The 26140-nt window shown below is 45.1% G+C and overlaps 1 protein-coding gene across 2 annotated transcripts in view; it reads left to right on the top strand.

The window, feature by feature from the left end:
* The window catches only part of CTNND2 (catenin delta 2), a 473556-nt gene that overhangs the window by 164087 nt on the left and 283329 nt on the right, over window positions 1-26140 (top strand). For both annotated transcript variants that reach the window (XM_075542985.1, XM_075542984.1), the window contains exon 5: window positions 10668-10800. In XM_075542985.1, the coding sequence (XP_075399100.1) occupies window positions 10668-10800 (133 nt within the window). The remainder of the gene's footprint in view (window positions 1-10667; window positions 10801-26140) is intronic.

Genomic DNA, 26140 nt, shown 5'->3' with positions numbered 1-26140 from the left:
GGCCACCTTAGTCCTCAAAGTAGCCTCCTTGCTTTTCAACACATTAAAGAGGTGCAGTGCAGCAGATTGATGCAATGCAACTCATTGTTTGATCTCTACTTCTGCTCCTATGAGCATTTATTGTCACATGATAGAGTTATATCATTTATGGAAAGCAGGTACCTTAAAACCCTTTCTTTAATTTATACATGGTCCATTTTGAGTCTATTTATGTTCGAGTCCCTGAAATGTATATACATACATGTCTTTATATAGCACATATAAATATTATATATAGCATATGTGTGTGTATATCCAGTCCACATATAAGATGCATACATAACAAAAGGGAAAGGTTGAAATATCCATAATAAATCCCTTGGATGATCTCCAAGATCTTTGTGTTATTTTCTCAGACAGATTCTTAAAGCAATCCTGAAGCACATTCTAAGCATACGCAGGTATCAGCAGAGTGGAAACTGCTGATTCAAACACAATGGAGTCTCGTTCTCTGAAACTCGGTGTCCTTAGCACCAAGGCTTTCCTCCCTCCTGCTGAAAGTTCCCTGGTCCAGGGGGTGCTTCATGCTTATCATGGGCTATTAATTTTCCAATGGGCCCACCGTTGCAGAATGTAAACATTTTCCATAAAATCGTTATGCTTTGCAAGGGAAAGTTTATGAGTACCAATTTGCAGTGCTCTCCCCAGCCACAATGGGCAATTTCTACTAAACAGAGCCTGTTGGGACTGCCAGGGCAACTACACTCTAATGGCAAGGGACTTCAAAAAGTTCAGGGAAAGATGGAATTAAAAGGTAATGGCATTTTCCCACGAACTTTTTGAAGCCCCTTGGCATATGAAGTTGATTAAACATTGTGGTACATCCTTTTTAAGAATAACTAGTGACATTAATACATTAATAATCACATTAATGTAACTCTACAGATGTGTTTATAGATCTGATCATGACCTTTGTAGCCAAATTGTCTTTTAGAATATCTAGATGTCTAGTGGAAGCAGAAACGTGTTAGGATGTAAGCAACTTGTGATTGCGTATGAGGGCTATATAAATTCCGAGTTATCGTTTGACATTATTTTACACTTTGTAATACCCAGTCGATTCAATTGAGAGAAGCTCACCACTGGGCAGAGACTGATGTAAGGCATTCATTGGCCACCAACAGTCCCGAAATAACTGATTTTCTCATTATTTGCTTCAGGAGCCAAAAGAAAGCTTGCTACTCAAGGTTGCCCCTTCTTATTCTAGAGCTACAAATGACAGTTCTCCAAAAGACGGGCTCACCTGACAGCCCGCCCCACTCCTCCAGAGCACACCTGCAAGACGTGCGACTAGAATACCAGGGAACGTGGGACACATGCCGGGGGCTAACCAGACCCAGCGCCTGCCAGCCCCTTCTGCTGTGACTCTGAGTGGCAGATAGAGCTGCTCCTTGGAGTTTCCAAGAACGTAAGCCTTTTGGGGGACAGAAATCCCCGTCTTTCTCCCACAGAACAACTGGTCAGTTCAAACTACTGACCTTGTGGCTAGCAGCTCAACTCATAAGCCATTAAGCCGCCAGGACAGGCGGAGTAGAGAGTGCTTTGAAGGACTCACGGAGGGTCTCCTCTAACACTTCCTTTCAGGAGCTCCGCTGACTCCTGAGACACCATGGCTCCCTACTCGAAGGCAGTGTCGCCACCATCCTCAGCACCTCAGCTATCCCAGTGGCTGCTTTCTCGTGGCAGCCAGGGCATTCTGTTTCGCTGCCATCAAAGTGGGCCTGTAGGACTGTGGATTGGATCGTGGCATTCCAATGGCTCCATTGCATCTCAGAGCAGAAGCAAAGGCCCGCCCGCAATGGCCAGCAAATCCTGTAGAACCCAGCCCATCTCACCCACACCTCATTCCTCTCCACCTCTTGCTTTCTCTGTGTTCCGACACCCTGGACACACTCTTGTCTCGAGTTTGTTCACTCACTGTTGACCCCTCCTGGGCCTCTCTTTTCAGCCTGTTCCAGAAATTGATGACCTTTTCAGGGAAGTCTTCCTCTTCCCATGGCACTTGTTGTATCATAATAACCCTCACAGCCTACACACACTGGTCTTTCCTCTGCGGTATTTGCTCCCCACCACACTCATATGAATTCTATAGGGTGGCCATTGCAAATCTCCTACAAAAGGGGTGACCTCGGAAGTCCAGTATTGAGCTGCCCGCAGTGTTGGGGTTTCCTGGAGATGCTGAAGGGAATGAGAGCTGTTTCCTAGCTCTGGTACCCGCTGGCCACCTCCATTGTTCCTTCATCAGCCACAGCCTCCGAACCCGAGAGCTAACTTGAATATGGGGGCAGGTTCTGAGGGGAGGTAAAGAGGATAAAACATTGTGACCGCCGTCAACACATCGGTTCTAGTGTCAGCTCAACACAGGGACACATCTCCAACCATTCGCCACTTCGCGCTGTACTAAGGGGCAGGATTTTCACAAGTCAGGTAGTGCTTCAAGAGTGAGGATTTAGTCACAATATTGTTGGTCCATGTGACAGGTTTTAATGAAGAGAAGGTCACATTTGCATATACTCCAGACCCATTAACATTTATCAGGCGAAGCCCCCTAACATGTGAGAGCTATAAGGCTGCTTCTGTAGGAAATTGCAGATGGTTCTGATTTCTCATTCTCTCCTTCATCTAGTTGAGGGCAGCACCTGGCATTGCTAAAGGGTCCATACTATGTGCCAAGCACTGCTTTCAGGGATTCATGCATATTCTTTGTAATCTTCCCAATGAGAGCCCAAGGCTGAGGTTATTATCTCAGTGGGACAGAGGTGACACAACAGCACACAAGACACACATGTGCCCAAGGCTAATGGTGGAGCAGCCTATAAGCCAAGTAGGCTCCCCTCCAGAAAGCTCTACCCCACCCCCCACATCGCCTCCCACAAAGAAAGAGGGAAGCTGCTTCACACAGGCAACATCGAGTGCCCAGTTTCCCTACAAGCCAACATGGTGTCCCTCCTTACACTGAAAAGTCTTCAAGTAAATATAATGTCTGCTTGAATACACATTGGGGAAAAAATTATAAGATTTTAAACATTTAAATGTTACTGTATAAATTTCAAAAGGATATGTGTGTGTGTGTGTGTATCCCAAACCAGTATTTGAGCAATTGCTGCAATAAATTGGCTCTCAATAGTTCACCAAGCACTTTCACACATGTTATTATATGTTAGCACTTTTTTTTTTTTTTTACTATTCTCTACATTGACTCCATGGAAATGAAGGGCAGCTAAGACTAAGGTACTCTTCCGCATTATGGAAGGGACCAGAGTAGAATTTTGCCCCTGTTATTTGACACCAGAATCAGGTCTATTTCTTCTTTTTTTAAAATCACTTAATTAGGGGCTCACACAACTCCTATCACAATCCATATATCCATCCATCGTGTCAAGCATATTTGTACATTTGTTGCCTTCATCATTCTCAACATATTTTCTTTCTACTTGAGCCCTTGGTATCAGCTCCTCATTTTCCCCCTCCCTCCCTACCTCCCCACCCTAACGAACCCTTGGTAATTTGTAAAATATTATGTCGTGTCTTACATTGTCCAATGTCTCCCTTCTCCCATTTTCTGTTGTCCGTCCCCCGGGAAGGGGGTTATATGTAGAGCATTGTGATTGGTTCCCTCGTTTCCCCCTACCTTCCCCTGTCACTCCTGGTATCACTACTCTCATTATTGGTCCTGAGGGGTTATCTGTCCTGGATTCCTTGTGTTTCCAGCTCTCATCTGTGCCAGTGTACATCCTCTGGTCTAGCTGGATTTGTAAGGTAGCATTGGGATCATGATAGCTGGAGGGAGGAAGCTTTAAAGAACTAGGGCAGTGGTCCTCAACCTTCCTAATGCTGTGACTCTTTCATGCAGTTTCTTTTGTTATGGTGACCCCCCCAACCATAAAATTATATTTCTTGATACTTCATAACTGTAACTTTGCTAATGTTATGAATCGGGCAACCTCTGTGAAAGGGTCATTCGACCCCCAAAGGGATCATGACCCATAGGCTGAGAACCACTGAACTGGGGGAAAGTTGTATGTATCATCATTGCTATACTGCACCCTGACTGGCTCATCTCCTCCATGCAACCCTTCTGTAAAGGGATAACCAGTTGCCTACAAATGGGTTTAGAGTTTCCAATCTGCACTCCCAGTCATTCACAATGATGTGATTTTTTTATTCATTGATGCCTGATACCTGATCCCATCGACACCTCATGATCACACAGGCTGGTATGCTTCTTCCATGTGGACTTTGTTGCTTCTCAGCTAGATGGCCATTTGTTTATCTTCAAGCCTTCAAGACCCCAGACGCTATTTTTTCCCTGCTCTTAAATACTTTATTATTTTTTTAAATCAATTTATTAGGGACTCATACAACTCTTATCACAATCCATACATACATCAATTGTGTAAAGTACATTTGTACATTCGTTGCCCTAATCGTTCTCAAAACATTTGCTCTCCACCCAAGCCCCTGGAACAGGTCCTCATTTTTTCCACTCCTTCCCCACTCCCCCCTCCCTCATGAATCCTTGAAAATTTATAAATTATTATTTTGTCTTAGCTTTCTCTGTCCCACGTCTCCCTTCACCTACTTTTCTGTTGTCTGTCCTCCAGAAAGGAGGTCACATATAGATCTTTGAATTAGGTTCCCCCTTTCCAAACCACCCTCCCTATGCCCTCCTAATATTTCCACTCACACCACTGGTCCTGAGGGGATCATCCACCCTGGATTCCCTGTGTTTCCAGTTCCCATCCGTACCAGTGTACATCCTCTGGTCTAGCCAGACTTGCAAGGCAGGATTCAGATCATGACAGTGGGGAGGGGTGGGGGTGAATTTAGGAACTAGAGGAAAGTTGTGGTTTTCATCGTTGCTACATCGCACCCTGACTGGCTCGTCTACTCCCCAAGACCCTTCTGTAAGGGGATGTCTAGTGGCCTACAAATGGGCTTTGGGTCTCCACTCCGCACTCCCCCCCTCATTTACTATGGTAGGATTTTTTGTTCTGATGATGCGTGATACCTGATCCCTTTGATACCTCGTGATTGCACAGGCTGGTGTGCTTCTTCCATGTGGGCTTTGTTGCTTCTGAGCTAGATGGCCATTTGTTTAGCCTCAAGCCTTTAAGACCCTAGACACTATCTTTTGATAGCTGGGAACCATCAGCTTACTTTGACACATTTGCTTGTGCAACCATTTGTCTTCAGCGGTCATATCCGGGAGGTGAGCACACAATGATATGTTCTTTGATGCCTGATAATTGATCCCTTCGGCACCTCGTGGTCACACAGGCTGGTATGCTTCTTCCATGTGGGTTTTATTGCTTCTGAGCCAGATGGCCGCTTGTTTACCTTCACACCTTTAAGACCCTAGACACTATATCTTTTGATAGCTGGGAACCATCAGCTTTCTTCACCACATTTGTTTATGCACCCACTTTGTCTTCAGCGATTGTATTGGGAAGGTGAGCATCATAAAATGCCAATTTAATAGAAGAAATTATTCTTGAATTGAGGGAGCATGTGCGTGAAGCCCAATGTCCTTCTGGTACCTTAATACTAAACCTATAAATATATGCACATAGATCTATTTCCCCATCCTCATGTATAAATATGTTTGCATATGTACCTGTCTTTATCTAGACCTTTATAAATACCCTTTGCCTCCCAGCTCCTTTTTCTTTGGCTCCTACTAGTTGTTTGATAAGAAATTGTGTGGCTCAGTGGTGAAGCACTTGGCTGCAACCCCAAGGTTTGACCTACCAGTGACTCCTCAGAAAAAAAGAGTTAGCCATCCATTCCATAGAACGTCCCATGGGGAAGTCTGCTCCATCCTAGAGGATTTCTGTGGGTGGGAATGGACTCAGCGGTGCTCTGTAGCAGCAGTCATGTCATAGCCAGTCAGTGGAGGGCAGGGTGGCAAATCTTTGTTATAAATGAATCTCAGTATTATTTTCATCTCAAGCACTCTTCAGATGGTGTACCTACTAATCGGTAAATGGTGGTAGTATTCACCAGTCGTGGCAAGTGCGGAGCTTCCCGACCCTGTTGCTGCTGTTCGTTGTAACAGCCGTCTCAATGGCAACGCACAGCAGGGACTTGTCTTTCCTGAGAACATGTCCAAGTCGCATGAGAGGAAGCTTTGCCACTAGAGCAATCTAGCCACACTTGTTCTAAGACATATTAATTTGTTCCTTTGGCAACCCATGATAATGCTTATATTCTTCGCCAGCACCATCATACAAATGTCTCGATTCTTCTCTGATCTTTGTCCCACACCCGGAGGGGCACACACACCTTTTTTGCTCACAGTAGTTGGCTTTGGATGGGATGATGGCCACTTGTATCCTCCCTGAACCCACGAGTCTTTGCAATGTCCATTTGTCCATTGGGTGTTGTGTGTGTGTGTGTGTGTGTGTGTGTGCGCGCACACACACTCATGCCAGCCAAAAGTAATGGGAAAAATGGTTCCAAGACTGACCATGTAGGACTCGTGTTAAAAATGTGCTCTTGATATATGCCATATAAGCCTGTACTTAATAGGACCATTAACATTTGCCTAATAAAGTAGACTGAAATAAATTCCTTACTAATTGCTTACCAAGAATATGGGCTTACCTACATTCATCTTAACCATCACTGCCTTTATGACACTTATAATTTTTATTTACAGTCATTCTGTAGATATGGGTTTAATCTTTACAGCAAATAAAATTCTATAAACAGGAAGACAGTGCTATCTCAGTATAGAGTCATGCAACCAAAGGAGATGAAAAAAAAAAAGCAGGTTCATGTTTTCCAACTCATAATGGTTTTCTACTTAGATCAAATAACCAAGCCAATCAAACCAGCTGCCACTGAGTCAATTCTGACTCACAGCAACCCTCTAGGACAGCATAGAACTGCCCCATAGGGTTTACAAAGCTGTAAGCATTACAGAAGAGGAGCCCTCATGGTAGAGTGGTTACGCATTGGGCTTCGACCCACAAGATCAACAGTTCGACAACACAGACACTCCATAGGAGAATGATAGGGCTTTCTACTCTCATAGAGTTACAGTCTCAGAAACCCACAGGAGGGTCGCGGTGAGTCTGCATCAACTCGAGGGCAGTGAGTTTGTTTTTGTTTGGGGGGAAGGAATCATTACAGAAGCAGACTGCTATATCTTCCTTCCACCAAACATCTGGTAAGTTTGAGCCACTAAGCTTAACCACTGTATCACCAAGGGTCAACTGAAAGAAAAAAAAAACACAAGCACCTCATTGTCATCAAGTTAATGCCAACTCATTGACCCAGAGCACATGGTTGAACTGACCCTTTGCATTTCAGGAATGCCATTGAATTGATTCCGATACCTTGTTGTTCTTGCTAGGTGCCATCGAATTTGGTTCTGACTCATAGCTACTCTATAGACAAAAGAGCAAAGCGGTACCCTGTCTGCGCCATGCTCACCATGGTTCCTGTGTCTGAGCCCATTGATGCAGCCACTGAGTCAACCCACCTCCTTGATGGCCTTCCTCTTTTTCACTGACCCTGTACTTTACCATGCATGACGTCCTTCTCCGGGGCCTCTTCTCTCCTTATCACTTGTCCAGAGTAGGTGGGAGTAATACTGCCTTGCCATTCTGGCCTCTAAGAAGCACTCTGGCCATCCTTCTTCTGAGACAGATTTGTTGATTCTTTTGGAAGTCCATGTACTTTCGTGTACTTTCAATAGTCTTTACCAGCACCATGATTCAAATGCATCAGGGGCAGCTCATGTCAGCAAACACTTAAATATGGTTTGTCAGCAATTCATTACTATTCCATGTGTCCTTTAAAGGAAGCCTGTGTATCCACCTAAGATTTGGTAGTTACTGGTTCAGTCTGAGGTGCAAATGAAATTGAATTCTTTATCTTTACGATAAAAACCAAGCTAATTCAAAAGGCAGACTATCTCGTAGGGTGGCCATTTTTCAGAAAGGATGCAGGTTGCAGCACCAGCACACGATGTCTTATTGGCCTGTAGGACTGAAGCTTGCTCTGTAAATAAGCTTCTTGATAACCAACCATTGGTGATAAAGGAAAGAGAGAAAGAACATGCCCGATTCTCAGTCCCTTCCAGGAGGGACACACGGAAGGGATGATAAATCCAGGGTGCAGTGTGGCACTGATGAACCACATTATTATCTATTAGTTCTTTAATATTTCCTCACCTTAATGTTATGGTTTTTATTTGTTTTACCTCATTAATCATCTTAGATATGTGTATGTTCATTTATATATTTAAGGTCATTCAGTACATGAAAACCAAGAAAAAGCATCTTTGAAAAACAGTAACAGGCGTAATGGTTCCCTGTGGGTACAGGAAGAGAGGAGTGGGGAAGGTGGGGAATGGGGAGCTGATTGCACTGACGACTGTATAACCGGACTCAATGGGATCGAACAACACAATAGCATATGAATGAATATGTTGAATTGTGTAAGAAATGGGGAAAAAACTTAGTATATGGAAAAAATAATAAGCGTTCCTGGGGGGTAGGGTTGGGAGAAAGGGGAGCTGAAATCAAGGAATTCAAGAAGAAAGAATGTTTTCAAACTGACTGTGGCAGCAATTGTACAATACTGCTTGATGTGATTGAACTATGGAGTGTTGTGATATCTGTAAGAGCTCCCAATAAAATGATTTTAAAAATTTAAAAAGAAGCAAAAGAACATGTCCTATTTTAAGAAAAGCTTTGAACCTGGGTATGTTGTCCATACTGGTCTGTTCTTCCGAAGGGAACCCCTAGTGGCGTAGTGGTTGCATGTTGGACTGTGATCTGCAAGGTTGGCAGTTCGAAACCACCAACAGCTCCATGGGAGAGGGACTGAGCTTTCTACTCCCTGAACACTTACATGGTCTCAGAAACCAGAGGAGTCTCCATGAGTCAGCGTTGACTTGATGGTAGTGAGTTTTGTGTTTGTTTTGGGGTTTTTTTTTGCTCTTCCTAGATGCAGCTTGGACCTGGCATCAGCGGACTGCTTTCTCTGCAGTCATTTTACCAGAGCAGGGATAGCCTGCTATAAATGCTTCTCATTTCACTGCCAGCCCCTCATTCAGATACATGATGGCCCTGTGTGGCCCGTGGGGTCAAGTAGTTATCTGAGGAGTCAGAGTTTACTTTTTGTATTTCTTTGTTTTAAAAAAATGGCCGCTTGGTACAAGAAAGGACTTCATCCAGTTGACCCTGCACTCACCATTTTCTCACAGATTGAGCAGATGGACTTCCTAACGGAAGGCTCGGTTGTATGACAACACAATCAAGCGGGTCTTTTCAAAGGGCCCTAACTGCCCTATAGCATAATGCTGGAGGGGTCAGAGACAACCAGCCTCCTGGGGAGCTCTGTGCTAAAGAGCAAGTCTGTGCTAAAGAGCAACGCACACGATGTCTTATTGGCCTTGTAGGACTGAAGCTCGCTCTGTAAATAAGTGTCTCTCTTTGAGAAAGCTTTCATGTCATATCTCGCTCCCCTGAGACTCACTCAGGGAGCCTGTTGACTTTTGCAGAGGTGGTGATGAGAATGACAGCAGCAGCACTAATTATAGTGATAATGATGTGGGAAGCAAGCCATCCGGGCACTCTTAGTGGACCTGTCCAGCTCGATTTCCTCTTCTCTGGTCATTCAGTTTTGGACCACGCCTGAATCTGACACTCCAAATAATAACACAGGCAAACCGTAAGATATGGGGTGGTCAGACCATGGCAGGACAGTGGGTCACACAAATATTTTGCTTTCCACGTGCATCATGCGTTGGGTTTTAACCCCAAGTTCAGCAGTTTGAACCCGCCAGCCCCTCTGCAGGAGAACGAAGAGACTTTCTGCTCCTGTAATGATTTAAAGCCACAGAAAGCCATGGGGCCTTTCCTGTAAGGTGCTTGGGAGTCAGAATCGACTTGATGGCAGTGAATTTGGTGTGGTTTTGTGTGCATGTAAGTTACGTTGATGTTGTGCTGAAGCCTACTAAGTGTGCAATAGCACAATGAAAAGTTGAGACACACACACACACATTTATACCCATACATATCTTTCCAATTGGGAAGAAATTGACTTTCCATAGCATATTTCACACCAGGGTAATAATACATACACACACACATACATCCATGTGCCATTTTAAATTTATATTTTTTATAATAAAAGCACCTCACTTTTATTGGAGCATGTAAGATTATTTACTTACATACCCATATAAGGTCTCTATATGATGTAGGCATGTATGTATACCTATGGAGAAACTTTCAAATCATCTGTTCAAAACTTTTTAAAATCCCCTTGTGGCATTGTGGGTTACAAAGTATCACAAGGTCAGCGGTTCAAAACTACCAGCTTCTCCACACCAGAAACACAAGGCTTTCTACTCCTGGAAGAGTTACAGTCTCTGAAACTCAGGGGAAATTAATAAAATAAATAAATAAATAAAATCCTGTTCTGTGGGGTTTCTGTGAATCAGCATCTATTGGATGGCAGAAGCCTTGCACTTCCGGCTGTGAGGACCGCAGACCAGTCACCTTTGGGATGTTGCCAGGTGAACTCACAGGTGATGTGGGGGTTGCTGCGCTGCGCTAGCCGCGCGGTGGGATTTCTGTCTCATGTTCTCTCTGCTTCCTTCTGTTCAGAGAGTTTGGGTGGAGAGACCCGGAGCTGCCTGAAGTGATCCAGATGTTGCAGCACCAGTTTCCCTCCGTGCAGTCCAACGCCGCCGCCTACTTGCAGCACCTCTGCTTCGGAGACAACAAGATTAAAGCTGAGGTCAGTCAGCACGGCTTGGGTTCCCCAGTGGCGAGTCGGATGACACACCCTGGTCCAGTTACAAGAAACCCCATGGGGGAGAGGGGCTGTTTAAAAATAGGAATATGTTCTCTCACAGTTTAGGGGCTGGAAATCCAAGTTGAGAGCGTGGGCTTTAGGGGAAAGCTTTCTCTGTGTGTCAAGTGTGTGGACCATCCTAGTCACCCCTGCCTCTAGTCCTTGGCTCTTTGGCGGTCTCCATGTGGCATGGCGTCTGTCTCTCCTCACCCATCCTCGCTTGTACTTCCTTAATCGCTTTTCTACTGACTGGACATTTCTTAGATCGGATATGATGGCAGCAGAAGTCTCGAGATTTAGCTCTTACAACTACGTATATTGATGCACATGTATCATCATGTTTTTTAATGATTATTCAAAAAGAGGCTATCCCCTTTCAATGGAACATGTTATTGATTGATTCCAAGAGCTCATATAAAAACACTAGTATCATAGAATTATGTATTTTGTCCAAGTATAATCCTGATCATTAAGAAGTGAAATTAAACTTTATTTCAATTGATGACTATAAAATGCATGTGATTTTATAAATATAAAAGTGTATGTTGTGTTTTGTTTTGAAATAATATAGGTATAGGACAGATTTCAAGATTGATAAGATATATAATAAAAAGTAAAACTTTGAGGCACAAAGAGATTGAAGCCACACACTATGGTAATAATGACTCAGTAATATAAATATGAAAGGCCACTCCCAACTGAGTTGACAACCACAAGCTTTGTTGTGGCTGTTGTTAACTGCCTTCCAGTGGTTCAGGCTCATAGTGACTTTGTGTATTAGAACGAAACTCTGCTGTCCGGCACCATCCTCGCCTTACATTTAACCCATTGTTGGAGCCACTGTGTCCATCCAGCTCATCAAGGGCCTTCCTCATTTTCACTGACCCTCTGCTTTAAAAAGCATGATGTCCTTCTCCAGGGACTGGTCTCTCCTGACAGCATCCGCAAAGGACAAAAGACAGTTTGCCATCCTTGCACCTTTCTGGCTGTACTTCTTCTGAGACAGATTTGTGCATTCTTTGGTACTTTCCGAATTCTTACCAAGCACAATTCAAACATGTTGATTCCTCTTCAGTCTTCCTGCTACAATGTCCGACTTCCTCATGCAGATGAGGCCATCGAAAATGCCATGACTTGGGTCAAGCGCATCAGAGGGCATAGAGGTTAGGATATACAGCATAGGTTCTGGTTTGTTTGTTTGTTTGTTTTAAAATTTAAATAATTTTATTGGGGGCTTATACAACTCATCACAATCCATACATACATTCATTGTGTGTCAAGCACATTTGTAGATTTGTTGCTGAGGGAGTTAGCTTATTGTGCCAGCCTGGCCGATAAACACATGTGGGATTATTTGAAGGGCAGAGAGATAAATGGCTCCGTGAGCCTCGCCTTTCTTGTCTCTCACTCTTCAATCATTGGACTAGTGTGCAGCTGTCTTGCTTCTTCTGTACCTCAATTTGCAAGCTACATGACCGGTGGGACACCTAACCCGTGGACTGTGTCGCTTTAATTTGAGGTTTCTTCAAGACCTGCTTCGCCACACAATTGGAATTTACATCTCTTGAGCTGAGGACAGACTGTTGGTCACCTGACTCTTAGCCACCTGGCTGACTGTTGGTCACCTGCCTTGCTATTTGCTGCCTGTGCCGGGATAGCCTGAATCTCTCTACAGAGGACTACCTGGCAGCCCTTAAGACTTGAAGGACTGCCAGTGTCTCACAACTCTCTCATGGGAGTGAGTTGCACTGAGCCATTTGTACTGCTTTATAATTTAACTTCATTTCTTGTGTTATATATCTATCTATATATAATTTAACTGTTCATTTCTTGTGTTATATATCTATCTATCTGTATAAATATATATATATATAATTATTAGCACTCTGGTTTTGTCTCTCTAGAGAACCCTGTCTAACACAGTTGCAATCATCATTCTCAAAACATTTGCTTTCTACTTGAGCCTTGGTAACAGCTCCTCATTTCCCCCCTCCCTCCCCACACTCCTCCCTCATATACTCTTAATAATTTATAGATTACTTATATTTTGCCATGTCTTACACTGCTTGGTGTCTCCTTTCGCTCATTTTTCTGTTGTCCATCCCTCAGGGAGAGAATTATATGTAGATCCTTGTGATTGGTTCCTTCTTTCTATCCCACCTTCCCCACACCCTGCTGCTGTCGCTATTCTCATTATTGGTCCTGAGGGGTTTATCTGCCCTGTATTCCTATATTTCTAGTTCTTATCTATACAAGTGTACATGCTCTGGTTTAGCCAGATTTGTAAGGTAGACCTGGGATCATGATAGTGGTGTGGAGGAAGCATTAAAAACTAAGGAAAATTGTATGTTTCATCATTGCTGTACTGCACCCTGACTGGATTTTCTCCTCCCTGAGACCCTTCTGTAAGGGGATGTCTAGTTGCCTACAGATGGGATTTGGGTCTCTACTCTGCACTCCCCTCATTCACAATGATATGATTGTTTGCTCTTTGATGCCTGATACCTGATCCTATCAACACCTCGTGACCATACCAGCTGGTGTGCTTCTTCTATGTGGGCTTTTTTGCTTCTCAGCTAGATGGCTGCTTTTTTATCTTCAAGCTTTAAGACCCCAGACACTATATATTTTGATAGCCAGGTACCATCAGCTTTCTTCACCACATTTGCTTATGTGCCCACTTTGCCTTCAGTGATCGTTTCAGGAAGGTGACCATCATGGAATGCCAGGTTAATAGAACAAAGTTTTGCAAAGCTATAAAATATGCACATAGATCTATTTACCCATCATATATAAATATATTTACGTATGTACATGCCAGTTTTTAGACTTCTATAAATGCCCTTTGTCTCCTAGTTCTTTCCTATATTTCCTTTCACTTTCATCTTGTCCCACTATCATGCTCAGCCTTCATTTGGGTTTCAGTAATTCCTCTTGGTTACATTGCCCTTGATCAAGCCCTACCAGGTCTCCTACACCCTCCTCACCATCAATTTTGGATCACTTGTTGTTCCCTTGTCCCTGGGTTTGTTAATTCACTTCCATCTCCCATGTCCCCCGGAAATCGTCGATCCCGTTGTTGTCTCCTCCATGTTGTTTATCCAGTCTATCATATCTAGATAGACCTGCAGAGATAATAATATTCACCAAAAGCAAGACAGCAAAACAAAACAATAACCACCACAGCAACAACAACAACAAAAAACAATGACACAAAAAAGAAAAGCCTGTAAATAGTTCAAGGTCTGTTGTTGACCTGTAGGAGTGTTTTCTGATTGACTCTGATGGGGTGCCACAGAGTATTTCCTAGCGACTTCCTTCCTCTGTTCTGCTTGCTATTCTGTTGCACACCCTTAGTGTTTGGGCAATGTGTGGTGAGGTCAGATCGGGTGCAATTCCAGCAATATGTCTCCAGGGTCAGTGAGGGATGTCTCATCTAGTGGGGCTGGCCCTATGGTCCTCTCTGTGTATTGGCTGCTCTGAGCAGGGATATCGTCCTCAGGGTTTGGTGGGCCTGGATATGCTCCACTCTCTTTTCCTCCCCCTTTATTTGCTCCCATGTGCTCTGATCAGACATGTCCCTGTCCCCGAACTGTAGCTTCAGTGCTGTCCTCTGAAGTGAATTATTCTAGAGGGAGGGGGACTATCCACATAGTTGGGATTGGGGCCAGCCCCTCAGACTTCTCGTTTGGTTCCCTGACAACACATATCCTAAGCTTGACAGTAGTCATCACAACATGTGCCTAGATTTTTAAATATATATACCATATTTACTCGTGTATAAGCCGAGATTTTCAGCATATTTTATGCAGTTTTTGTGGTAAAATTAGGTGCCTCAGCTGATATTCAGGTTGGCTGATATACAGTATATTTTAATGTGGGCAGGGAAATCAGTAACAAACCCCACTGCCATTGAGACAGTTTTGACACACAACAACCTTGAACAGGGTGTTCAAAGCTGTGCTTCCTTCTGGGAAGATAACGCTTCTTTCTCCTAAAGATCAGCAGGTGGTTCAAACCTGGGAGTCACCGCGTAACCCACTCTGCCACCAGAGTGCCTTGTGGAACAGGGAAAGAGGCAGGACCACTGAAGTGATCCGTCTAAAACACAGATCCAGACTTGAGATGGCGAGACTTTGCCTTACAGACTTTGGACATGTTGTCGGCAGACACCAGTCCTTGGAAAACGATATCGTGCTTGGCACAGTGGTGGGACAGTGAAAAAGAGGAAGGTCCTTAATGAGATGGATTGACCGGTGCATGTCACACTGGGCTCAGGCAAGGAACAACTGTGAGGATGGCAGGACCGGGCAGTGTTTCGTTCTGTTGTGCACAGGTTCGCTGCGAGTCAGACCGACTCAATGGCCCCTAACAACAGCCACAATTTAAGCGCACGCCAGCCTCGAGAGGCCAGATAACCTGATACAGCTCTTTGAGTAAGACTTGTCTGTCCCGCCTACACCATGGCTGGCCTCATCTCCGCTCCTCAGGCCTGAAGGAATACACAGCCTCCCTTTCTGTCTCCGCACCTCTCATCCTGAATGATGACCATTTATGTCTTCTCCTCCTGGGAAGCCCACGGCAGGAAGGAGGCTGCAGACCCCATGGCATCTTATGAGCAAACGCTCCAAGCTATTTGCAAAGGAACCCGTGGAGAGAATAAACATAGACAAGTGTGTTCCATCCAAGAGCCTCTCGTCACGACGGGCTGTGTGACTCCAGCAGAATGGTTTTCTGTGTGTGTCGTTCACAAGTAACAGGGAGAAGAATGAATGAATATAACTTCAAACAGAGAGAAGGGCTCGTAAGGTTTCTTGGGTGGGCAATACCTCTGCTCTTGGCTTTGCACCACGAAAGAATCCACAGCGAAGCCCGCTTTTTTTTAATAAAGTACAGGGCAAGTTGCAGGTTTTACATTCTCAAAGGGGCTCACAACTAGGCACAAGCAACCTTGTGGAAAAGCACACCCACACGTGCGGAACTGGGGGGCATCCCGGAAGGCCAGAGAGCTCTGGGACAAGAGAGCTTGCCAGAGCAGACTCCCTGCCTTTATTCTAGCCCACCCTTTGCCTGGGAAAGGTGTGGCTGAAGCTATTGGCTGACCCCATTGGCTGGGGTGAGCCTCCCTGGGTGACGTTATGAGCCTAGGCCTAGTTTGGACCCCCATGTGTACCTCACACCTGGCTTGGGGGCTTGAGTAGGAGAATGCTACTCAAGATTTAAGACTTGGGATCTTCCTAGGCATCTAATGGTTTCCTGATTTTCCCAACCTCCTTTATGGGGGTCTTTGCAGGCATGGGAGAGACAGCCGTCCCCCTCCGCCTTGCCCCTAAATCTAGCTGCCTAACAGGTGCCAGCCTTAAAAATCCTCCAGAGTTCTTGCCCATCAGACCTGCACTCTGGTCTGAGTGGCTCGAGAAGGGGAAGTAAAAGTGAAAGTGACCGTGTGTGTGTTTGTGTTTGTCATACAAACTGGTTTCAAATAAACAAAGAAGGACAATTTATAGACCTAGTGGAAGTAATTGTCAGCTTTCTCCATATTTTTGATACAAATATCTTCTTCTACATCAGTCACCTCCACTTCCACATGAGTCACCTCCTAGGCTCATGTCCCTCTCTTACTCGGTCTCCTTGTCCTGCTGGGTTTTCTCAATGCGCAGCCTGATGATGTCACATTCCTGCATAAAACCCTGGCGGGATTTACACTGTGGGAGAAAATCAGAAGCTGGTCAACCTCTGTCTCACCTGATCCCATGATGCTTTGTGTTAGTGATAGCTCCCCTCTGGCCCTGGCCCAGTGGCCGCCACTGAAACTCCAGGCCCAGGACGCTTTACAACACCCCTACAGTCTATCCATTTTGCTGTGTGACACCCCTGAAATGCCACTGTGGTCAGTGCAGCCCAAGCTGATGGTTCAGACAAAAGATTGGGATTCGCGTACAAGCAGCTGAGTAATCAGCATAAAAAAAGCCTCCCTAAGTTACAAAGCGACAACTCCACAGCGTGCAGGCAATTTTGAAGAGGAGTCTAAATTGGTTTAGGAGTGGAAAGGAAACATCTGAAGATATAATTGCAATTTATTATAGATTTTGCTCGCTTGCATTGAGTTGTATATAGCCTAGCAATTTTGTATCTATTTTTCCTTTTTTTTTAAATCCCCTTTTCTGTCTTCAATTGAGACCTCTAAAGACTTGGTTTTTGCTTGTCTTTATCAGAAAAGTGTAACTTTGTTGTGACATTGATAGAGGTAGATACAGCGGTTCTCAACCAGGTCCCCTTATTTTCTAGGGGAACGTGGCAATCTCTGGGGACATTTGGGGTGGTGGGGTAGGGCTGCTCGTGTCCTTGAGTGAAGAGAAGCCAGGTATATCTCAATTCATGTCAGGGCACACAGGATTGTCCCCCAGATAAGGAATTATGAAGCCCTCCGTGCCAACAGTGGCAAGGTTGAGACATCCGGACTGAACAATACTGTCCACCTAAGAAAAACATCTGTTGCTAGGTGCCACCTAGTCAGTTTCCACGCATACTGAGCCCATGCACCACAGAACCCAGCACTGCTCAGTCGCCCAACAGCCTCCCAGTTGTTGGCATGTTAGAGCCCCTTGTTGCAGCCAAGGTGTCAGTCCCTCTCGTCAAGCGCCTTCCTGTCCTTGTCCATCAACTTTCCTAAGCATGGTGTCCTTCTCCAGAGACTGATAACATGTCCAAAATATGTAAGACAAAATTTCGTGATCCTTTTTCTACGAGCATCTTGTGAGCAGTCAAAAAATATGTAGCTATAGGTGATGTAGATAAGACACCTGTCTTGTAGTACCAGGAGCCACCAGTAGTGGTGGAGGAGGCATCGTGACCTGAGGAGGCCTGGTGTGTGAGCAGTGCCCTTGAAGACCCAGGGATGGCCACAACCTTCCTGAAGATGACAGACTTGTTTCTTACTACATCAGACTCAACCCCAGTCTCCTGTCCCCCACCCACTCCCTCCTCCCCATGTGACCCCCACGTGGGGAAGTAGAGTGATGAGATCATGAGCAGCTCACAAACCAGATGCAACCAGGACCAGTCCACCACCAGCAATTGACCTTGAGTAAGGGGTTTTTGTCCTCTCAAGCCACTTTGCTGGTCATTAAATGGAGGTCAGAATGCCTCAGGTTCTTTCTCTGTAGGAATTAGGAAGTTGATATGCAAAAAACCTCCAGGAGTCTTAGTGTTGAGCACTCAGGTGGGCAGTTCAAACCCATCCAACAGTGAAGGTCTGATCCCATGAAGCTTACAGCCCAGAAGACCCAGGGAGGCCATTGCATCGGGCACGGGGATGGCGAGGAGCTGGAATCAATGCCACATCAGTGAACAGCAGAGACCTGAAAACTGCTCCTCGGCCTATGTCCATCTGGGCCCAGAGGACAGGTGAGGCTCCAGGTTACAATTTTATTTTGTAGGCCATGCCCCTCCTGTCCCCTCCTGCTTTTTAACGTTTGTTGTGTGTGTTCGGTTGAATGTGTACAGAGACAAATCAGTTGCACTCCTCTGATCCCAAGAAGGAACTTTCTATCAAGAAATAATTTTACATCAGCCCATTCCGACTCAAGTCTGTAGGTCCAGTGCTAGCTGGGGTCCTCTTCAGACTTAGATACCAGCAGGACAAAAGTAAGGCAGGAGACAAGGAGTTCACAGACACAGTCGTGTAGGTCCAAGGTCAGGGAAACATGGCAGCCCTCAGGGCCGGTTAAACCCATATAGGGTCACCCCTGCAGACAGACACAGAGTTCCCGCAAGCAAGGAAGTGAAAGAGAAGGGAGAGAGAACTTCTCAGTTTCTCCCTTATAAAAAGGTCATGCTTCCAAGGAGGAATCATCAGGCTATGATTTGATTGAGAGGTTGAACTCTACCCATCCCCTTTCATACAAGTTCAAGATGACATAAAATCTAACTACCACACTGAGTCTTTGCGGAAACAACCCCCGGTAAAACAGTGGTGAAGTGTTCACTGAAAGGCCGTTTAAATCCACAGTGGTGTAAACCCACCAGTCACTCCACAGATGAAAGACCTGGCCATTTGCTGCCATCAATACTTGGAGCCTTGGCAACCCTTTGGAGCAGTTCCACTGTGTCCTCCCATGTTAATGGGTCATCGATACAGTGGGGACAGGTTGGGTGTGGGATTGGTCCCGTGGTTGACTGGATTGAGGTCCTTCTAACAGGTGTCACTCTGAGAATGTGGTTCCCGTGATGGGCGTCAGTCCTTTCTTCCAACTCCCAAAGGCTCTGGACACTGCCAGATCCTCATGAGGATGGAGCCATGCTTACCTGAGAGGCAGAGAGAGGGGGACGCGAAGAGGGCTGTGGGACCGAGAGCCCACCCAGTTACCTCCAGGAAAGCGAGGTCCAAGTTACTAGACATTAGCCAACAAATCAGGAAAAGTGCAGAAGAACTAAATAACACACAAAGAAGTCTGACCCTGGGGCGTTGTGTGTGTGTGTGTGTGTGTGTGTGTGTGTGTGTGTGTGTGTCCCTCTGTCTCCTCAGCCTAGTAGGAGGCATGATACACATACACTCACTCATGATACACATACACTCATAGATGCTCATGATACACACACACTCAGATCCAGAACCTCTGATAGAGATTTTGCCCAAGCCTATTTTTTGTTGTCTCATTCTGACTCAGAACCCAAACTTTAATTACTTGGCTATTTGATTGCCAGGCTTGTTCTCCTAGCAGGGTTTTCATGTGTCATCAGTCTTGTCGTTAGGCATCCTCACGTTGGTCGCCACTCAGTGACCCTTTGTACAACACAACGCACTGCCCAGTCCTGTGCCCTCCCCGTCATTGCTACCTTGTTCTTTTTCAACTTTCCGCCGAATCTCCACTTGACCAATCATGATGTCCTTTTCCAGGGACTGGTCCCTCCTGATAAAACGTCCAAAGTCTCTGAGATAAAGTTCCACCAGCCTCGCTCCTAAGGAGCATCCTAGCGGTTTTCACTCAAGACAGATTTGTTCACTGTTCGCGCCATCCACAGTGTATTCATTCTCCTTCCCCACACCTTGACGGAGAGGGGTCCACCCGTCTAGTGCCTTCCTTATGCATTGCCCCACCCCACATGCACATGAGACACTTGACCAGACCGCGGCATGTTTTCATATAGAGCTATTGATTTTTGTAATTACCTGTTGTTCAAATAGTAACCTTGCTGGCACTAGCCTTTCCAAATTTACTCAGTCCTCTCATCTTTCTATATCGCAGTTTATTGAATTGATTTAGCCCGTTGGTCTACATTTCATTATTGGTATTGACTTTGCTCTCACAATGGATAGGCCATTAAGCAAAAGGCAGAATTAAAGCTTCTGCATTCAGAGGGCCATAAATCAGGCCTTTTTCATCCCTTAGCGCAATGCTTTGAACATGCAGTTTTCATAAGCTGAAGTCAAGAAATTCAGTTATGTTCAAAATGGTGCCAGACTGGATGAGCACAATATTGAGAACTCGTTTCCATAAATCAAAAGGGAAAGTTTCATCCTTAATTTACCTTTAGGTGAGTTGAACTTGAACTTTTACTTCCCCTCCTACCACTGAATTGGGAGTGAGAAGAGAGGAGTAGGCATGACATAGCTCTATACCTCCCAATGGCCAGAGTTGACAAGCCATTGGGACATTCTTCTCTGTGGCAATACTACAGGATAAATCATGTCAGATACTTAGAAGGCTGTCACCACCACTACCACCTCCACCTCCTTTTACACCACCACCACCTCCACCACCTCCACCACCACCACCACCACCACCACCACCTCCACCACCACCACCACCACCTCCACCACCTCCACCTCCACCTCCACCTCCACCTCCACCACCTCCACCTCCACCTCCACCTCCACCACCACCACCACCTCCACCACCACCACCTCCGCCTCTCCCACAACCTCTCCTACCACCACTACCACCTCTACCACTTCTGTCTCCTCCTCCTCCTTCTCTCCCTCCTCCCCACCCCTCCTCCACCACCACTACCGTTTGTTGAGCACATTTTCACTCATTATGACTGCATGTGTTTCATAGTAGAACTTGGCTCTAGAGCAGGGGACCGCAAACTGCGCCGAGGACATTTATCCAGCCCGCTGGGTGTTTTTGCCGCTGCTGCCTGCCCTGCTTAGCAGCCGACTTGTCCAGTGTGCACAGGAATTTGTTCATAGTTTTTTTAAAACGATAGTCTGGCCCTCCAACGGTCTGAGGGACAGTGAACTGGCCTGCTGTTTAAAAAGTTTGAGGACCCCTGCTCTAGAATGTTCTTAAACCAGGCCTTAACATTTTGCTTAGCAGCTGAGCCCGCCACTATTTGAGGTACCCAAGGACCTGTGTTTGAAAGACCAGCAAGTAGGCAATGGCCAAAATTCAGAGTAAGATGGAAGCATATAGGTCAGAGTTTGAGCCTAACCGAAATAAGACAAAGGGAAAAAAAAACAGTAGAGGAAAAATTGAAGAGGGTAGAGGAATGGTATAGATACAATGAGCTATTGTTACCCATCCAACACACCTTGCAGCTCATCTTTTTGAGCTAATAACTACTTATCTGTTAAGTAGGTGGGTCATCCTGACATGGTTGGATATAAGTAATATTTGATCTCCCTCATCATCTGTGCTGTCTGAATAAAACAGGCTGTACATATGAGGGGCTACCCCCAAAAAAATTAAACCCAGAAAAAAGCTCCACTAGGCGGAGCTTTCGGAATACACATTTTGCCTGCAAGACGAGCATCCAGCAATATGCTCTAAGTTAGTGCACTCAGGGCCATCTGGTCCCAGTGAATTTCTTTGTAAAAGCAATTTTGTTTAAACCTCATATTTGTGATGGCTGATTAAGAGAACAGCCGGTGGCTGTGAAATTTTGTTTCCTGCTCAGGAAAAATGCTGCAGAAACTTGTGATGTTGAACACCACTTACAAGGATAGTGCTATGGGGAAAACTCAAGTGTACGAATGGTTTTCTCATTTCAAAACAGATGAAATGTTGATTGATGACAAACCTCATTCTGGATGTCCACCAACTTCCGGAACAGACAAAAATGTCAACAAAATTTGTGCACGTGTGCTTGAAAGCCTACGACAGACCATTGAAGAGATGGGGATGTAATGTGGACGATGTTGGAGCTTGGTTCAGTGAAATTTAATGGAATGTTTAGGAAAGAGAAGGGTCCCTGTGAAATTGGTGCCTCTGGTTCTAATGACCAGGAAAAAGATCACCAAGTAGAAACATGCCATGCTTTGAGAGAACAGCTCCACAGCGACCCTGAACTTTTTTTCCAAGGTCATTACCAGGGACAAGACATGATGCTATTCTTACAACGCCAAAAGCAAACATCGGACAAGCAGTGGAAGACGACATCGTCACCTCACCCACAAAAAGCTCATCAAGTGAAATCACAGATCAAGATGACGCTCATAGGTTTTTTTGATGTGAGGAAGAGAGTGTATTTGGAGTTCATTCCACCAGGTCAAAATGTTAATCAAGTTTTCGATTTGGAGGTTCTTAAAAGATTTTGTAACAGTCTGTAACCAAAAAGGCCTGATTTGTGGCAGACGGGGTCTGGTTTTGCCACGACAATGCACCTGCTCACACAGACATCTCAGTGCACCAGTTTTTGGCCCAAACCAGCATGCCTGTCTTACCCCATGCACTTTACTCACCTGGCTTTGCTCCATGCAGCTTCTTTTTGTTTCTGCAAATGAAGAGGGACATGAAAGGACAGAAATTTGATGACATAGACTAGGTGAAGGAAAAAAAAAATGAGGGAGGTGCAGGTCAGGGCAGCCATCCAAACAGATGAATTTGAAAAGTGTTTCTAAGGATGGAATCACAGATTTGACAAATGTATCAAATGTAATGGGGAGTACTTTGAAGGTGATCAAGTTGTTTTGTAAAAAAAAATTAAATACATAGCTTTGAAGGATGTGGTTTGGGGGGTACCCCCTTTTGGAGGCATTATCAGAGAAGAAAATGTGCTTCTGTGTAGAGACCATGAGTATCTTTAAGGAAGTGCCTAAATATCGATACTCTAATAATTCTAACAAATCTGTTCTTTGGTGTTTATGAGAATATCTAGATTAAGCATACTAAGTTTCTTAATTCCCAATTCTAAGATTCTGAAAATACAAAACAAAGATTTAACATCACTTTGATTTGGGTCCAATACTAAGTGCCAGGGCCTCTCCTGATGCGCCCTCTAGAGTCCTGCTAGTGCACACCCACATATTTCTCTGACCACACACTATAGATGTAGCATTCAAGATAATGTTTCCTAATGGTTAAAAAAGCAACTATGTTTTTTGAGTGACAAAGAGACATGATTTAAAATGTTTAACCGTGAAAAAAACAGTTTAAATTTTAAATACTATTAGAAGTTCATCCAATGTACTAAATAGCCTGGTGGCTTAATGGCTACATTGCTAGTGGTCGGGCTGTTAATCCCAAGGTCAGCAGTTCAAAACCACCATCCGATCTGTGGGAGAAAGAAGGGGCTTTCCTAGTCTCCTAAAGAATTTCAGTCTTGGAGACTCCGGGAGACAGTTTACCCTGTTCTGTAGGGTGGCTATGAATCAGCATCAATGCAACAGCAGTGAGTTTGTTAGTTTGGTGGGGGTGGGGGTGGGTTGTTGTTTATTTTTTATTTCTGATTCATTTAATAAAATTTTGAAAGAATTAAAATGTTCTTAATGATACATGTAATATGATCATGAAAATATCATATTTATGCATATATGAACATGTAATTAACTAACATACATTTATTTTTTAAATTGAACTACCTTGCAAGGGAACCCCTGTAGCACAGTAGTTTACTTGTTGGGCTGTTAACCACAGGGTCAGAAGTTACAAACCATCCATGGCTCTTGGAAACCCACCGGGGAAATTCCACCTTGCTCTGCAAAGTTGCTGTGAGTCAACAGTGACTCGCTGGCAGTGCATCTGTTTGTTTGTTTTGTCTTGCGTTGGACCCAACGGAAAGGACTGACTTGCTTTCTTCTTGCCACGATGCCACAGGTGGGTCGCCGCTCCCGAGGGTGTGACCTGAGCGCCTGTTAGTGCGTGAGAACTTCACTCATTGCTGTGTAAGGCACACTGAAGGGTTTGAAGGATTTCTGGCGTGAATCCAAGAGAACTATTGCTGCAGGAAACCAATGCTGGCTGTACTGGCAAACCTCCTTCCAAGTGCCATGCTCTCCGAGAGCAAGCCATGCAATGGATCCTGAGTCCTGATGTCCCCACGTGGGTCACAGCAGAGGGATCCACAAGGTTGTCAGTGGCCAGCTTCTCAGAAAGATATCTCTTGGCTTTTCCTCTGAGTCCCCTCTCAAAGCCAAAGCACTCACTGCCATCTAGTCCATTCCCACCCTGCGAGAGACTTGACAGGAAATGTAGAACTCCCTGGGGGGGGGGGGGTGTTACAAGACTGCCCATCTTTCTCTCCCTACCCACTGAGGTCCCTCTGTGGATTCGAATCACCACCCTTTTCATTTACAGCCAGCTTAGTGTCCTGTCCCCTAGAAGGTATTTTTGTTTGTGAAGAAATGGCATTTTTTATTCCACGTGGTCCATGGAGATCCAACCTGTGTTCACTGAAGGAGCTGAATATTAAGAATGTGTGGTCCCTCCCTTCAGGGAGTCCACCACCTGCTGGACAGACCTTGTGTGGGGCCGACAGAACAATGCCGTGTGCTCAGCACATCGGGAAGGCAGCTCCATGGATCTTGAGAGCACCAACAAAACGCACATCGCATGGCCTTGCCGTCAGCTTTCTGCTGGAGGCCTGCCCTGAAATGGAAGCCAGAAGTTGCCATGCAAGTCCAGCTTAGGCCATGCCCACTCATGACTGATGAAATTGGGTACAGGTTTAAACATTATCAGTTCTTTCATATTTTCTGCCTGGACGTTGTACGCACATGCCCACAAGATTTCAGTATATGTGTTCCATTTACATGAATATGTTTCCCAAGTGGTGTCATTTCCTTTCAGTGCTGTTAACAAGAAAATAGTAACCGACAGCTATGTATATGAAAATAGGCATACTTTTCCCCCTCCTCCATAATTTTTACCTTACTCAGACCTGCTTAGAGCATTTCATACATTAATTTTTTTAATCAGACTTCTTCCTGTCTACTTTAGTTAATGCGACTGGTGGTGGGCTTGGCTGTTGCTTCCTTTAAAGCGCCTTCCTAATTTCTGCTTGACTCCTGGTTCTTTCTCCCTCAGATAGTTCAAGAGGAGACACTCTCCAGCTCTTCAGTAGATTGGTTTGGAAGCATTTCTTCCCTTCCCTCCATCATCAGTTGCCCCATGTTGTTTGGGTCTCTATTTAGCTTCCAATTCAGTGTGGAGTCCATTCTGACTCAGATCGACCCTACAGGGCAAAGGGCAAACCCCTTTGGGTTTCGGCGCTGTAACTCCTTCGAGGGGCAAAAGGAGTGGCTGGTGGGTCCAAACTGTTGGCTTTGCACTTGGCAAGCCAGTATCCTAGCTACCAGCCTACAGTGGTAAGAAACTATTGCGGTCTCTGGAGCCAGCTGCCTGTACTTGAACGTGGATGCACTATCACTTTCTTGCTCTGTGATGCCAGAAAAGCGGCTTGGCCTCTCTCTGGCTCTGTCTTCCCAAAGTGGCCGTGCCACATGGGAATCGGTGCTCCTGCAGAGGAAAGGCGTGAGGTTTAGGAATGTGGGTTATCACCAGTGTAAGTTGTGAACATAAAGTAAGGGGGATAAACTCCACCCCACTGCCATTGAGTCGATTCAGACTCACAGTGACCCTGTGAGTTTCTGAGACTGTAACTCTCTACGGGAGGAGACAGGCCTATCTTTCTCCCACTGAGTGACCAATGGTTTTGAACGTCTGACCTTGCATTAGCAGCCCAATGTGTAACCAGTATGCAACAGTGTATTCAATAGTTATATGTGTAAACTTCACCTCATTGTAGCAAAACACATCCCACTCAGTGCTGGGCCTTCCTCACAACCTTTGCCATACTTTTAAAGATACAAGTCGATGTGTTGGGAGAAAGACACGCTTTCTACTCCCACGAAGAGTTACTGTTTCAGAAACTCCCGGGAGGGGGGTGGGTGTCGTTGTGCCCTGCCTGCCATAGAGGGTGGCTAGGCTTTATGCCATGGAAGTGAGTTGAGGTTTTGTATTCTATTTTTCTTGTTCATTCACCACTTTGAGATCTCCAGTTGTTATTTAGGGAGTTCTTGAATGGGATGCACATGACTCACACAGTCATTGCTACAGGT

The sequence above is a fragment of the Tenrec ecaudatus genome, chromosome 2 (genome assembly GCF_050624435.1).
Source record: "Tenrec ecaudatus isolate mTenEca1 chromosome 2, mTenEca1.hap1, whole genome shotgun sequence".
In the NCBI taxonomy this organism is placed as follows: Eukaryota; Metazoa; Chordata; class Mammalia; order Afrosoricida; family Tenrecidae; genus Tenrec; species Tenrec ecaudatus.
Note: the sequence above shows the minus strand (reverse complement) of the source record. Positions and strands in the feature narration are given on the sequence as shown.